Source organism: Neolamprologus multifasciatus, chromosome 1 (genome assembly GCF_963576455.1).
Source record: "Neolamprologus multifasciatus chromosome 1, fNeoMul1.2, whole genome shotgun sequence".
In the NCBI taxonomy this organism is placed as follows: Eukaryota; Metazoa; Chordata; class Actinopteri; order Cichliformes; family Cichlidae; genus Neolamprologus; species Neolamprologus multifasciatus.
The window spans coordinates 7,096,630-7,110,648 of NC_140439.1; the positions used below are offsets into that span (position 1 = coordinate 7,096,630).

The 14,019-nt window shown below is 40.6% G+C and overlaps 1 protein-coding gene across 1 annotated transcript in view; it reads left to right on the forward strand.

Annotated features, from left to right (window-relative positions):
* The first annotated feature begins 1,274 nt into the window (after positions 1-1,274).
* Positions 1,275-14,019, forward strand: part of nav2a (neuron navigator 2a) — a 218,029-nt gene continuing 205,284 nt past the window's right edge. The window contains exons 1-2 of the mRNA XM_085162574.1: positions 1,275-1,510; positions 2,112-2,769. Coding sequence (XP_085018700.1) covers positions 2,689-2,769 — 81 coding nt within the window. The 5' untranslated portion in view covers positions 1,275-1,510; positions 2,112-2,688. The remainder of the gene's footprint in view (positions 1,511-2,111; positions 2,770-14,019) is intronic.

The window sequence follows — 14,019 nt, forward strand, 5'->3', positions numbered from 1 at the left end:
TGAATGAGGCAAGTTATGCAAAGTACTTTGAGTGCTCAGATAGAATAGAAATGTCCTATATAAGAACCAGTCAATTTACCAAGTAACACTGATGAACTACAATGGCTCTTTGAGGGGATGGTGTGTGAAGTCCAATGTTCCTCCCCGTAGTTAAGCAGATTTCATAAGCAGCTGTGTAATGACCCAGTGGATCATCAGAAACACTCACCAGCCTACCAATAATCAGTTCCAGGCTTGTAAGAACAGGCTATACACATCCTTAAAAAGTAAATAAAAAATCAACTGAAAAAATCTGATTTTATTTATTTAGTGTTAGGTCATTTGCTTAAGTAAAAGTACAAAGGTAAAAACAAACAAACAACAAAAACACTTAAAATCTTATTCTATAGTATTCATTTCTGAATAATGTGTAATATACTGGGATTCTTTATATTACTTTGATGTTCCAACTAATAAAAGTGAGTCTAAATTTAATGACTGGTATCTGAATTTTCCAGTGTGGATCAATAAAGTCTGACTTTCTAATAAGTTCACCTAGGAATGTAGACTAAAAAGCACAATTACCAGTTATTAGCGCTTGCATGTCTCTAATTCCCCATTAGGTGGCAACCAAGCACTACCTACCGAGAGTAACCATGGAAACCTACGGCCGCCTTCAAGGATGTTGAGAGAAAACATCGGAGCTTGAACCACTGCGTGACGTAATGCTAAGGCTGAGAGAGCGAGCGGGACCTTAATGCTGCCTTCAGGTGCTCGTCGTAAATGATGGCATCCATGTCCGCTAGTTAAACACAGTAAAAGAACAGTTTTGACTAAAAAAAAAAAGAAAAAGAAAAAGAAAAGAAAAGCTAACTGTTTGATCGCTAAGTATCGCAGCATCTGTAACGACAGACTTAAAATGCCATCCTCAAAACTGCGGGCCTATGATAATAATAATAATAATAATAATAATAATAATAATAATTATTATTATTATTATTATTATTATTATTGTTATTAATAATAATAATAATAATAATAATAATAATAATAATAATATGTAAGTTTTACATCACAGACACGAATGTGTGAAACAGAGGCTAACTCTAATACAGAGGCACTTAAAAGTCATTTTCATCATTGTAAACGCATTATGAGCTCTCATTTTAAGACAAAACTATTTTGGTTGCAAATAATATAGCCTACGAGGAGATCTAATTTTCGAGTATTCTAGCAATTTTGCTAGTCTAAAGAGCTTGGAAAGAAAAGCGTCTGGACTTCTTTAAGTTGCTTGAAGACGTTTCACCTCTCATCCGAGAAGCTTCTTCAGTTCTGAGTTTCTTAGATGTCCAGGATGACTGAGAACCTTCACGGACATTTTGCTATCCATCCCACGCAAGTACTAACATTTCCGACGGCACGTGAATGAGGCAGCGGGCTGCTCCGCTTTCAGCCAGAGGAGCGGACAGCGCTGCGCACGAGACAGGTACCATTCTCCATGGGGAAGGCAAAGAAAACAGAGGAGAGCGGGGTGAGCTCCATATCTTACACCAAATTCAGTTCTTTCATTGAATTTCTTCTCCTCGTTTATTTAACCAACTGCTACCAGTTTCCAGAGAGCTCAGAGCAGCAGCCGGTGTGTCAGGCAGCCTGTGAGCTCTCCCAGATTATCCTGCAGGGATGCTGCAGTAGCTCAAACCTTCGCAAGCAATTTGTTCAGTTTGTTTTAACTCTCGAGTTAACGTGTATCTGTTGTCAAAGTGTAGCGTTAGCAGCTTTGTGTGTAGAGAAGTCCAGAAAGTATACAGCATGTTTAAAAGACCGTTAGAAAGTTGCCAAATTGTGTTTTATTAAGTTTTTTCTTTTCTTTTCTTAGGGTTAAAAAGCCCACACCTGCAGCAGGTGTGGGACTTTTAATTAGTTTGTGCGCCGTGAAACGTACTCAGATTATAGGTTGTAGCGTGTGATCGCTGAGCAGTCAGCAGGAAACTAAATGATTCCGAAATCATTTAGTCGTTATCATACGTTAGCCCATGTATGGCTGCAATTTGGTCGTGTGTGTGTAAATATGCTGAAATATGAGTTTGTCACCACGGTCTTCTCCGTTTTCTTCTTCTCTTGTTTACTGCAAGGTGCCACACGTGACCGCGGAGCTGTGAGTGACACCAGCTCCTCCACATCAGATTTTTCTGGATGTTCTTTTTTGGGGGGTGGACTCCTTTTGCTGCAAATAAACTGAAATCTGCCGACATTTTTGTGGTTTTTTATAATAGCAGCAGAGAAGACCACGAGGATCACAGAATTCTTCAAGAGCAAAGGTCTCTTGCTGCTGTGATGTTTTTAGGAGAGGGGTTCCTCCTGGTTGTTTCCAGTTCCCCATCTCAGCCCTGATGCTCACTTCAGGTCAGTCCCTTGGGATCTGGAAACTCAAAGAGAAACCATCAAGAAACAATATGACTGAGACGGAGCATGTGGCCGAGGTTGGATCCCCTCAGAGACTTGGTGTCATCTTTATAATGAAGCAAAGCTGATAAGAAGGACAATTGTTCTTTTTTTTCTTTAAAGAGACATTCATGAACCATAAGTGGAAATTAAGTGGGAAGGGGACTGAAATACTCTGAGCAGGTATTTCCCTTCATTCCGTGTTTAAAAAGGTGGGATATTTAGCTGTGGGAGAGCCCGAGTGAGTACTCAGTTACTTATGGAAAGATGGAGGCAGGAGCAGAGGCTAGCCCACAACAGCACCAGAGGAGGAAGCCTGTGCTGCATGGATTGGAGGACCAGAAAAGGGTGAGTGTGTATCTACTTGTGTGGGATTCTGTTGGCTTTACTGTACAACAAGGCTGTGTGAGGGTACGGCAGCTTACAGTGAAGCCATGCTTTAACAGTTGACTTTTGGCAGGGTGATGCATGAGACGTCAATGAGGGAAACGAACCTGTTGCTATCTCCTTTAGTAAAAATGTTTGGTTCAATGCATGAGCAAAAAAAAGTATTCATTTTGTCATGAAGGAGATTCAGAGGTCTGCCTGACCCTCTTGAGGAAACAAACTGTGGAGGCAAGGGAAGCAAAGCGTGATTGATTGAAAGCTAACAATCAGTGAAAGCGTCAAGGAGTCTGTGGGTTCCTCTTTGAGGCCTCTTCCTTGGTTTGTGGTTGTGAGTTACTTCAGCAGTCTGCTGCCCTGAGATTGATAGTGCACTTAATACCACGACTCAATTTTCCCTGTTTCAGCTTCGCTCCGCATTTTCTGCATGATGTTGATGTAGCGCTGTTGTAAGCTGGTAAGGGTTTGATTTTTAGATGAATGATTACATTGTCCTCTGTAGGACATAAAAAAAAACCCCTCCTTTTGTTTGGAGATAGAGATGAGCTGATATTCTCATTTGCCTGGGACACTGCACGGGTCTGACAGATTGGAACAGGCACCAGGTGACAGACCTAAATAGATGTCTGATTTAGAGTGCATTAGTCTTCATTTAAGGATGGGAGGCAGAGTGAATTTCTCCTGCTCTGCTGCAATGGGCAGGGACTCGACTGACTTATGGTTCAGAGTATTTATCTCACGCTCAGCACACCGTTTGCAATGTGTTTATAGCTAAGAGACGAGACAGGGGCTCCCCAAATTCTCCGGGTTGGGAATTGTGTCTGTGTTCCAGCATATTGCAGCAACCATCCAGAGCAGCTGAGAAATGGACAGCTATCGAGGTTTTGATTTCAAATTATGTACAGATCTGTCAGATTCCTGCCATAGGTGCACCAGGGTTTAGGTTTAAGAAGGAGGTCCGTTTCCTTTCCTGTTTATCCCATGTCCTCTTGTCACCCCATAAATTATTGATTTGATCAGGTGTGTTAAATTAGACACATGGGAATATGTAGAACATGAATATTAATTGATCCAACCAAAGTCCCAGCTGCTGTTTTCCAGTTTCCCAGGCTACCGAGTATCTCGCTGGATGCTAAGTGACACACCGAGCAACACGAGGACCTTGAAGCCAAAAATCCATAAGAACCTTTCTGCATATTGTGATTAAAGGGGTCTGAGAGGGAGCTTCTAGCCCGCTGTGCGTCCGCTGTCTTTGCCCATTCACTGCCATTTTTTTCACAAATCAGGCGAGCAGTGCAAGGTCCTTATGGAAGCAAGGTGTATCACATGAAACATGTACTTAGAGAGAGGGGATTCGCAGGTAGCATAACAACAGCAGTGGCTGCATTGACTCCAGACAAGCTCGCAAAAGTATATGACGAGTTTGGCAATTGTATTGAAATACGCCGTGTGTCCAGAGGGGCACACATTGAGCACTTGTAAACATTGTAAGTATATAACTTTATATTGACATACCCTGTAAATATAACAAATTGATTTAACTCAATAATCCTCAGGACAGAGAAACTGTATATATCGATGCACCAGTCATAAAACCTAAAAAGTTGTTGCTGACTTTGCCCCAAAAATAAGGTTATAAAAAGTGTTGTCCCTTAGAGGTTATCTCTCCTCATTACATCTCTGATACAAAGCAGTATAAAAAGAAGAGGAAGATGTCCAGGCAGTAGGGGGGGGGGGGGGGGGTATAAAAAATCCTATCTGGATTTTTCCATCTGCTTCATTGCTGCTATGGTAACTAACCCTGATATCATTCATAAAGTGATTTTTTTGTTGCCCTTTGCATGCTCAGTGAGTTCTCAGCAGCGACACGTCTAGTTCATTAGAAGCCAGCTGCAAACGTGACGGCATCATCAATAGGAAAACAGAGCAGGCCAGACGCTTGGCCGTCCCTAAAGAGAAAGGTTGCGCTACACTGGGCCAATATTCACCTTCCCTCTTAATGGACATCAAGCAACATACATAAATTGAAAGCACTGATGTAGTAACGTTGACACACAGCTATCCATTGTGAGAGAATTACCTCAGGCTTTCATGCAGAGATTCAATGTCCCATGGCAATTACCTAGGCTGTGTGGGTTCAAGATCCTATATGTGATACTCTCCCCAGTAGGAGGTAATTGGATTTTGTTCTCTTTATAGATGTACTATGTCACATGTCCCCTGCTTCATATATTAATGTTCACTGAGTAGCAATCATGGACATACACGGGAAGTACTAGAGAATCATGGATGTATTTTATTGTATTGCAATGATGTTTTATTAAAGAGAAACACTGTTTTTTGTTACTATCAGAAACCTGTCCTTACGTAGCCACTTGCAATTCACTGAACATGAACTCCTTGAGGTTAGAGCTTTAGTCTTAGGAATTGTCCAACTGCAAGAAAGGATTGCAATTGTACTGTTACTTAGCTGCATTTCTGCAAAAGCCATTAGGTTAATTAATTCTTACAAGTTTTACTGGATAGAATTGAATTTCTCCTTTTCTGGGATACCACTGAAGGATACTGAAGAACAGGAAGTCAGTGCTGTGCCACTGTTGTTGAAGTAGTGACGAGTTTCATCCTTAACGCTTTAACAACACTGAAGAATCTACAAGTGGAAGTGGAAAGTTCAACACTCAGTAAAAACTGCCATAAAATTAAGTCACATTAAAAGTTTTATCTGATGATCCTTGGACAGACAACAACCTCTCCATTAGGTCTCGGCTAAAACTGTAATTAACATAACATCTTTTGGGAGTCAAAAGCTGCCTCTAACACAGATATAGGTAATTTTATAACCATGAGAATGTAATGTGTAACTCTGAAAATGTTGCCCCACATTTTTGATAAAAGTTGGGTTTCCCCTGACAACAACACTTTGCAGCACATATTCATCATTTTGAATTCATGCATTGTTTCTGCTCTGTAACACCGAATTGTGGGAGCCAGCGTGAAATTGGGTTGTAGAGATTTCAATGATTGTGAACTAGAGGTCTAGACAGGCATGCTTAATTTATTGAAGAGCAACAAAAGAGAAGAAGTTGATCTTTAATGAACAATTCTGTTGCGTCTGCTGGTAGGTGGGATATCTCAGCCTCCCATACAGCCTCACTCCTGAGAGAGTGCTAATGAAACACTGAATTCTCTATTATTGAACTGCTGGCTGATTTATATCCTGACCTCACACTTGATTGTTGAGACATTACACATTTACAACACAAATGTCAAACATATGGTAAAGGTTCAGGCAGTGTTGACTTAAATCTGTTTTTCTTAGCCATGCCTTAAAACTGTCTACATGTTTGGTGAGAAAGCAGCGCTTCCAACATTTCTATTATCCACAGAGACAGAACGCAAATCAGGATTCATTATGCTGAAAAAATGCACCAGCCTCAAGCCGACAGTCAAAAAGGCACTAATTGAAAAAGTGGGCAAGATTTCATTACTGGTTTGACATTAGATCTTAACCTCCGCCCTCTCACTAGCAAGTCCGAGAGATGATGAAGGGCATTCAGAAGGTGACAGAGAGAATTGTGTAATGGAATCTCTTATTGATTCAGCTACGTGAGAATGAAAAGGATTCTGACACTAATTACTCAATCAGAGCCGCTGGAAATTATGTATTTATTTTCACCAGCTATTCTGACTGCTCATTAAGGAGTGTTTGATACGGTTGGGTGGGGTTCTGTAGGATAATGAGGTGTTTACAGTGGATGCGCGTGTTGATCTGCTGCAGTTATTCTCTAACAGCCTCATAATTAGCTAAGAGTCACAGAGGAGTGGGAAACGCTACATGGCTTTTGTTTATGTTCTTCATAGGGTGGACTTAATCTGCAATCTCAGGACACAGTTTATACACAGTGGGAGAGACCTGTTAGCGACGTTTCGAGTTTCCTTTCCACAGATGACAGCCTCTAGTGATTCCAGCTTTAAAACGGTTCGATGAGATACTGACCCTATAGTAGTTAAGCTGACAGTGTTTTGTTTAGTTTCAGCTGTTTATGGAAGCAGCATACCATAACACATGCATAAATAAAGACCTAACTATTATTGTTATGGTGGATAGTTGCACTCTTATTTAATACCACTAGTATATCAGACTTGGTTTCAGTTAATTTTTTTTAATCCCAGTAAGCTGGGTGAACATCTATCAATCCATCCATCCATCTTCACAGTGGCAGATGGTGAAGAATAGTAGCTCATTGACACTTTTCTTTAGCTACTACAGTAAGCATGCCTAAAGCAGGTTAGATATGCAGTTGATATCAGTTGAAGGTTTTATTAAATAAACTGAGGTATTCTCTGTGTGACTCTGGGCAGTAAAAATAGTTTCGAAGTAGATTCAGCCGTAGTACATGCTCAGCCCACAAAATGAATGAAGAAAATATGAGATGGGAAAGCCTACTTTTTTGATAATACTTGGAGCTGAAAGAGTTCTTGATGCATGCTCAATCATCCAGGTAAGCAAATCCCAAAAGGTTGATTCTGTTTTCAGTGGGAAAAAGGTTTCAGCACTGATCCAAGTGACGTCTTCAGTCTCAGCTGACTGCAGGTTTCCCCAACCTTATAAACAGTACATTTGCACAATGACTGACACTAGCCCACTGAATGAACAATGGGCTGTGAGGTCAGTTCCTTGATCGTTTATAAGTCAGCTGAGACTGAAGAAGTCGCTTGGATGGGTGACGAAACATTTCTCCCACTGAAAACTCTGTCCAGATGAACTGAAATAGTTATGTTTCATTGTGAATGTTTTAGTTTTATCCTGAAGATTACCAAAGCACCATGAAAAGAATAAATAAACAATTAACAGTTTTTTCTACAATGGCTTCTCCAACCTGTGTGGAGTTTGCATGTTCTCCCCGTGTTTGCGTGGGGTTCTCTCCGGGTACTCCGGCTTCCTCCCACCGTCCAAAGACATGCAGCTTGTGGGGATAGGTTAATTGGAAAATCCAAATTGCCATTAGGTGTGAATGTGCGAGTGAATGTGAGTGCGAATGGTTGTCTGTCCCTGTGTGTTGGCCCTGCGACAGACTGGCGACCTGTCCAGGGTGTACCCCGCCTCTTGCCCTATGACAGCTGGGATAGGCTCCAGCGCCCCCCGCGACCCTGAAAAGGATAAGCGGAAGCGAATGGATGGATGGATGGCTTCTCCAACCCTGGATGTTTAGGTAGACATATGCCCAAGGTCACTGTAGCCGTACCCTCCCTAATCTGCCAACCTGTTCATTGGGACTACAACATCTGTGCTACCACTCAGATTTCTACAGTTGGGCCTGTCTCTTAAATAAGAATTTATAGACACATCTCTGCTGTTTGCTCTATAAGGTGCTTTTTTTTTTTTTTAAATCTTTTTTTTTCTTTTAAAACCACTAAAAATGATTATTTGTTGCTGGCATGAAACAGATTTGAATAACGAGACTTCAGTTTTTCTCTCAAAAAGAACCATTGCAGTAATATGACCCCAAGTGGAGACATCCATTAGATTTGGTCCTGAATCATCTCTCCACTGTTATGTTGGCCTGTTGCCTAGATATGGAGAGCAATAGAGGAGTGACAATTTGTCATTGACAGGGTTTGATTGATTGTTCATGCCAAGCGCCCTGCTCTGCTGGTATCTGAAACTAATTGAATGTAATATCAGAGAGATAGGATAGCACGATGACAAATGAGCAGCCTTGAGAGATTGTTTAGATCCTATTGTAGGCATTATCCGACTATAACAGTTGCTCCTTGCTAGCTGCCCTCCGACTGTAGCACTTAGATAAGTGATCACTATCTTTAGTGATCACCGTGGCTTGTAGTGCTCATTACCTTATTTAAACTTAGCAGCTAGCTGAAACAAACAGTTTTTCTTTTAAAGATTTGTGTTTAAGCTGTAAAGAAAGAGCAGGATCTGGCACTTTGTGATAGTGAACGTCTTAATGTCATGAACAGTGTTTGCCAATAGAGATGAGGGCTCTCTTAGCCACCGACTAAACGTGTCTTGCAAACCAGGCAGCTGCGGAGGAGAGACGGGGATTTATTTTAGTGAAGGACTGTGTTTGCCCAGTCATGCAGCACTGACGAGCACTGGGGCTCAGGGGTTTGGACCGTGGATGGGAGAGGATGGGGGAGGAGGGGGTCAGAGGGTGGAGCTGGGACCAGGCATGGAGCTCTGAGGCTGGGGGTTGGGAGGATGCTGCACTAAGGAGGCTGCTTGGCCCTCAAGAGCCATCTGGCCATCACCCTCTCCATGCACCCTGAGGGAGGGTGAAGGACAGGTGGCAGCGGCTAGTGGGATGGACTGGTCTTTGGTTATGGGATATCATGATTGGCTGTGCAGGCCTCTTAAAAGTCAGACCCCTCGAATACCACATGCCCACTCAGCTTCCAGTCAGGAAGGACATCCTTCATGACCCTGGAAAGAAACCTTCTTCAGACCAACCACAATAATACTGCTTAACACGGTGTCCATTTTTTTTTGTCGTTAATCAATTTTGAATGACATAAATAATTAATTTAACTAAACATAAATGGTTTGAAAATCATCTCTTGCCACATCAAAGCACACGCACAGTTTTCCTTGAACTTGACTCATGGAGAAGGCACTTTGTTGCCTGGAGTCAAACACAGCAGTCGTACTGTGGAATCAATATGTGGAAACTACAACGTAATTTCCTCTAACGAAATAAAAGATGAATTAATCAAATGAAATGCAAGTGTGCACATAAAATTACAAATCTCTCCCCCCAGTTTTATTTGCATGAACAGTTCTTTTCATTTAAGATGGTACTTTTTCCTTAGGCCTCCATTAATTTTCTCCCCTGCTTGAAAGAAAACGTTCTGAAAAACCGATGATTAACTTTTTTTTTTTTTAAACCGTAATCAGCGAGAGTGTAAAGCTATGCTTGAAACACACAAATCAACAATATGTCAATTTTTCTAAATTTTCATTAGAGTTCATTTTTTGTGCTATGTGTGACAGCTCGGACAGAAGAAGAGCTGGTTGTGTCAGGAACACAACCAGCAGGGTGTGTGATGGTCTTGCTGTCCTGACCTGCACAACATTGTAATCCCTGTCTGGGGGTCAGTGGGCAGGATCTGGCTCGGTCTGCTTCAGGGGAGGTGCTCGGCTGATGAACAGGTGCTTCAGCTCGCTCCTGCGGTGATGGGATTTCTTCTTTGCTTTGACCGTTGTGTGTTCACACGAGAAAAAAAACTGGTAATCATTTTAGCAGGTGGCTGTGAATTAGGAGCAGTCTTTGTACATTAAGGACTCTTTTGTCTTCAGTGTTATTTCAGTGAATAATGAGGTTATAATTAAAGCTGAGAATCAGTGTTTGTCATACTGGGGGGAGAGCTTATTTAAAAGTTAACCCTTTTTAGACATGAAGACTTCTTCACTGTTTATTGCTTCTGATCAATGGACAGTTATTCTTGAAGGCTTCTTGTCAGTGGATATAATTTCTTTTTAGATTATTAGATTAAGTTCATGTGCAGCACCTGTTTGGATAGCTTTGTGCTCATGTTGTGACTGGAATAGATGGAAATAAGAAGGTGAGATTTTTGATATAAAACCAAATGTCTGTTTCATTCATTTCCATTGTCTCTGCTGCAGTGTGAACACATGCAACAGCAGAATTTCATCTTATAATACTCGAAGGGAGTCCTTCTTTGGCTTGTGGCCTTAATGTGAGTCCACTAAAGTCTTTGTTCTAGAAAGACAGAGACCCTGTTATCTTGTGTTTGCAGTGTGTGCTTGCGTGTCTGTCTGCATGCGTGTACAAGAAAGGGATTGAGCAATGTGTTTAGGTGGGGCTCTTCCAGCTTTTCCGTGTTATGTATTCTCCAATCCTCGGTGTGTTCTTCATCTTGGGAAATACCACATGAATTCAATTTTACACACCAGGAATTTTCCAAGTGATAAGGAGGGATTGGGAGTTGGGGGTATTTTTAATTTGTAGCCCCAAATGGGGAACCGGATGTTCCTCAAGTTCCTCCAGCCAATCTTCTCCAGACACACAAACACTCCACAGGCACCCTAAGATTACCCCACCTCCATCAATGAGTCAATAGTTTAAATTTGGAGAGGATTTCAGTTGTTATAGTCGGAAGCTTCAGACAAAAGAAAGTGAAGGACTCTTCACTTTTGCCACCTTTATAATAAAACAGATTTCCACCCTGTATTTGTCCATATTGCTGGATGCTGAAGAAATCACAACTGGCACTGTGACATGATCAATGTACTAGAGATCCATTGTTTGAAATAAGCTCAAAGCTTTTTTTTCTGGAAGGAAAATTAGATTTTTCTTTTAGCAGTTTGCCAATATTGTCATAATTTGTATTAGTCATTTTATTTTTCAATTTCTAGCTGAAACAAATCTTTTTACATCAAACATAAATGCCTACCTGCAGCATACAGGTACATATTAATTATTACATGTTCACATGTGTTAATTAGATGTATCTTTATGGCGTCCCACCCCATCCACTGTAGCATTTGTGTAGGTATTTAACCTCCATCAGATAAGGAGATTAGACCATGACACTGCTTGCGCCTTTCATAATAAATAATCTAATTTTATTCATGAAAGAGATTTTCCAATACAGTCTTTCTCAGTGTAATCTATTGACCACGAAGTGATGAATCAGGCAATGGTTTCCTGCTGCCGGTACCTTCCCCCAGCCTCACACCACCTTTCCAGACTCTGCAGTTGCTTTTCTCTGCATCTTAATGCAATCTCAGGTCAATGTGCTTTAAGCCAATCAGCAAAGTGTGGAATCTGAGGTATAAATAACTTCTACAGAACACAGAGGTGGAAATTGGCTAATTTTGACTGCTTGTTGCTGTACTTGATCTGACAGCTGCTTTCTGCTTACATGTGCTGCACGTTACATGTGTTCCTTTTTAGCTTTGTGTTGTTAAATGGCAAAGATCAATTATAAACCATACTTGAATAAATGATATTGTTTACGGCAGGGGAGGGGAACCTTTTTAATATGAAGGGCCATTTAAAATTTTCTCCGAGGGCCATAGGGATGCAAAAACGAAAGACCAAGAAAAAAGTCTATAACTACTGTGTACTAAGCTTAATGAAATTTCAGCTTCTTGGCTATTAATACACTCACCTCAAAACTTGCACACATAATATTGTCGCTGTCAGTCTGTGGTCGTGTGAAAGCTGCTTGTTGAGCATTCAAACTCAAAAAGATGTGCGTTAATTTTGAGTTGAGAGTGCATTTGTCTGCTCAACTCATCAAGTTTAGCTTGTTTCAAACTGTAATGGCACTCAACATTTGCCTTTTTCATTATTGCCAGCGCCTTGCCACAAACTAGGCACACTGAATTGACTTTCACAACAAAGAAAAAAAAATTGTCTTTTTTTCCTGGAATATGCGGAACTTTATAAACCAACATTGAATTTACCTTTAATGACCAAAATATGAGTCATTTTTAATAAAGTGGAAGATGAAGACTTAAAAATCCAGTATAGTCTACAGGAATTAACTGTGGTGATTTTTGCTTCCAGAATGTCTTTGATTGCACTTGTATAAAAATGTGCAGTAACACTGTGGTGTGATGTCAGTTAAGGTAGAGTAAATTGGTTTGTTTTCCTGTGATTGTTATACTCAGTTTTGGTTCACTAACTACTAAACAGTGTGGATAGGAAGTTACCTTTAGGGGAATATACACAAATTTTTAAAAAAAAGTGAACAGTTTTACTTATACACTGCAGACTTTCTTCTTACATCCAGACTTCATTTGTTGTGTAATGGCATTAATGACAATACCGCTGGGATAATTAACTTTTATATGACAATAGGGTATTATGTATTCAGAATCTAGAGTTTGTTGTCCCAGGGGATCATGTCATGTGGCCTTTACAGCTACAGACTACTGCCTCAGCATTATTTTGGAGGGCTGTGCTGCAGACATGGAACTCTGCTGAATTAGAGCCATTTAGTTCCTTGGAGACCACTAAGCTAGCTATTAGAGCTGTGTTTTTCATGTGACTTTGCCTTATAATCACTGTAAATAGATGGCAGCTGGTGTTAGTAGGCAGTAAGAAAGAGGGGAAAGCTCTCTTTTTTTTCTTGTTTCTTTTAGAACAAAGATATATATATATATATCTTTAAGAAAAAAATATATACTAGGGGTGCAACGATACACAAAATTCACGGTTCAGTTTGATACTTTGGTGTCACGGTTCGATATTTTTTCGATACAAAAAAATGTAAAAATGTTCATGCTTTTTAATTTGTCATTTATTAAAATTATAAATATATATTTTAACTCAAAAGTACAGTTTTTAAATTTAATGTTGCTGAAACAACAAAGTAATAAAAAAAATTAATAAATCTGATCGCGAAATCACTCATCTTTGGAAAAGAGAGTTTATTACAGAGAAATGGCTCTTTCCAAAATAAAAGCTATACTATACGCTTCTTCTGGGCTATATTCTCAGCAGCATATTAAACATATCAGGTCTCCATAAGGAGAATCATGTGCTAACGGCTGTCTAAATGACTCGGGTAAAGTTTGTAGCATGCGTGCTTGTTGTTTTTGTCTGCTTCCACTTGTCTTTGCACGAGGATGATGTCGGAGTAAATGTGCAGTCATATTCATTGTGTTCCCACTAGTGCTGTCAGCGTTAATCTCGTTAAAATGACTTTAACGCCATAACACGGCAAATCTCCGTTAACGAGCTACCTCGGATCGCCCCGTGCGTGGGGCTGGACGGTGTCAACACGTTAACGAGCTAACTGCGCTAACGCACTAGTTCCCACCCATGTAATTGAGCACTACGTGGCACATCCGACATACTGTTTTACTTTTGTCCATGACACGCTTACCTTCAGGGTCATGCTTCACATGAAGACCAAAATAGTTCCAAAGGCCACATCTGAATGAGGGTGGGGGAGGTTCAATTTGCCATGTTGCAACGAGCTTAGCTTCTGTCTTGCTAGCTTGCGCTGCGCTCAGTGGATCTGCGCTTGACAGTGCAGCTTTAGGCGGAGTAGTCGAACGCAGATCCACTGAGCTCTCAACACAGACAGCATCGTCAGAAGAAAAGTTGACAAAATAAATTAAAAAATTTGTATTGTTTGATACATATGCGTACCGAACCGAAAGTACTGTATCGAACGGTTCAATATCGAGTATTGTTGCACCCCTAAAATAAATATATT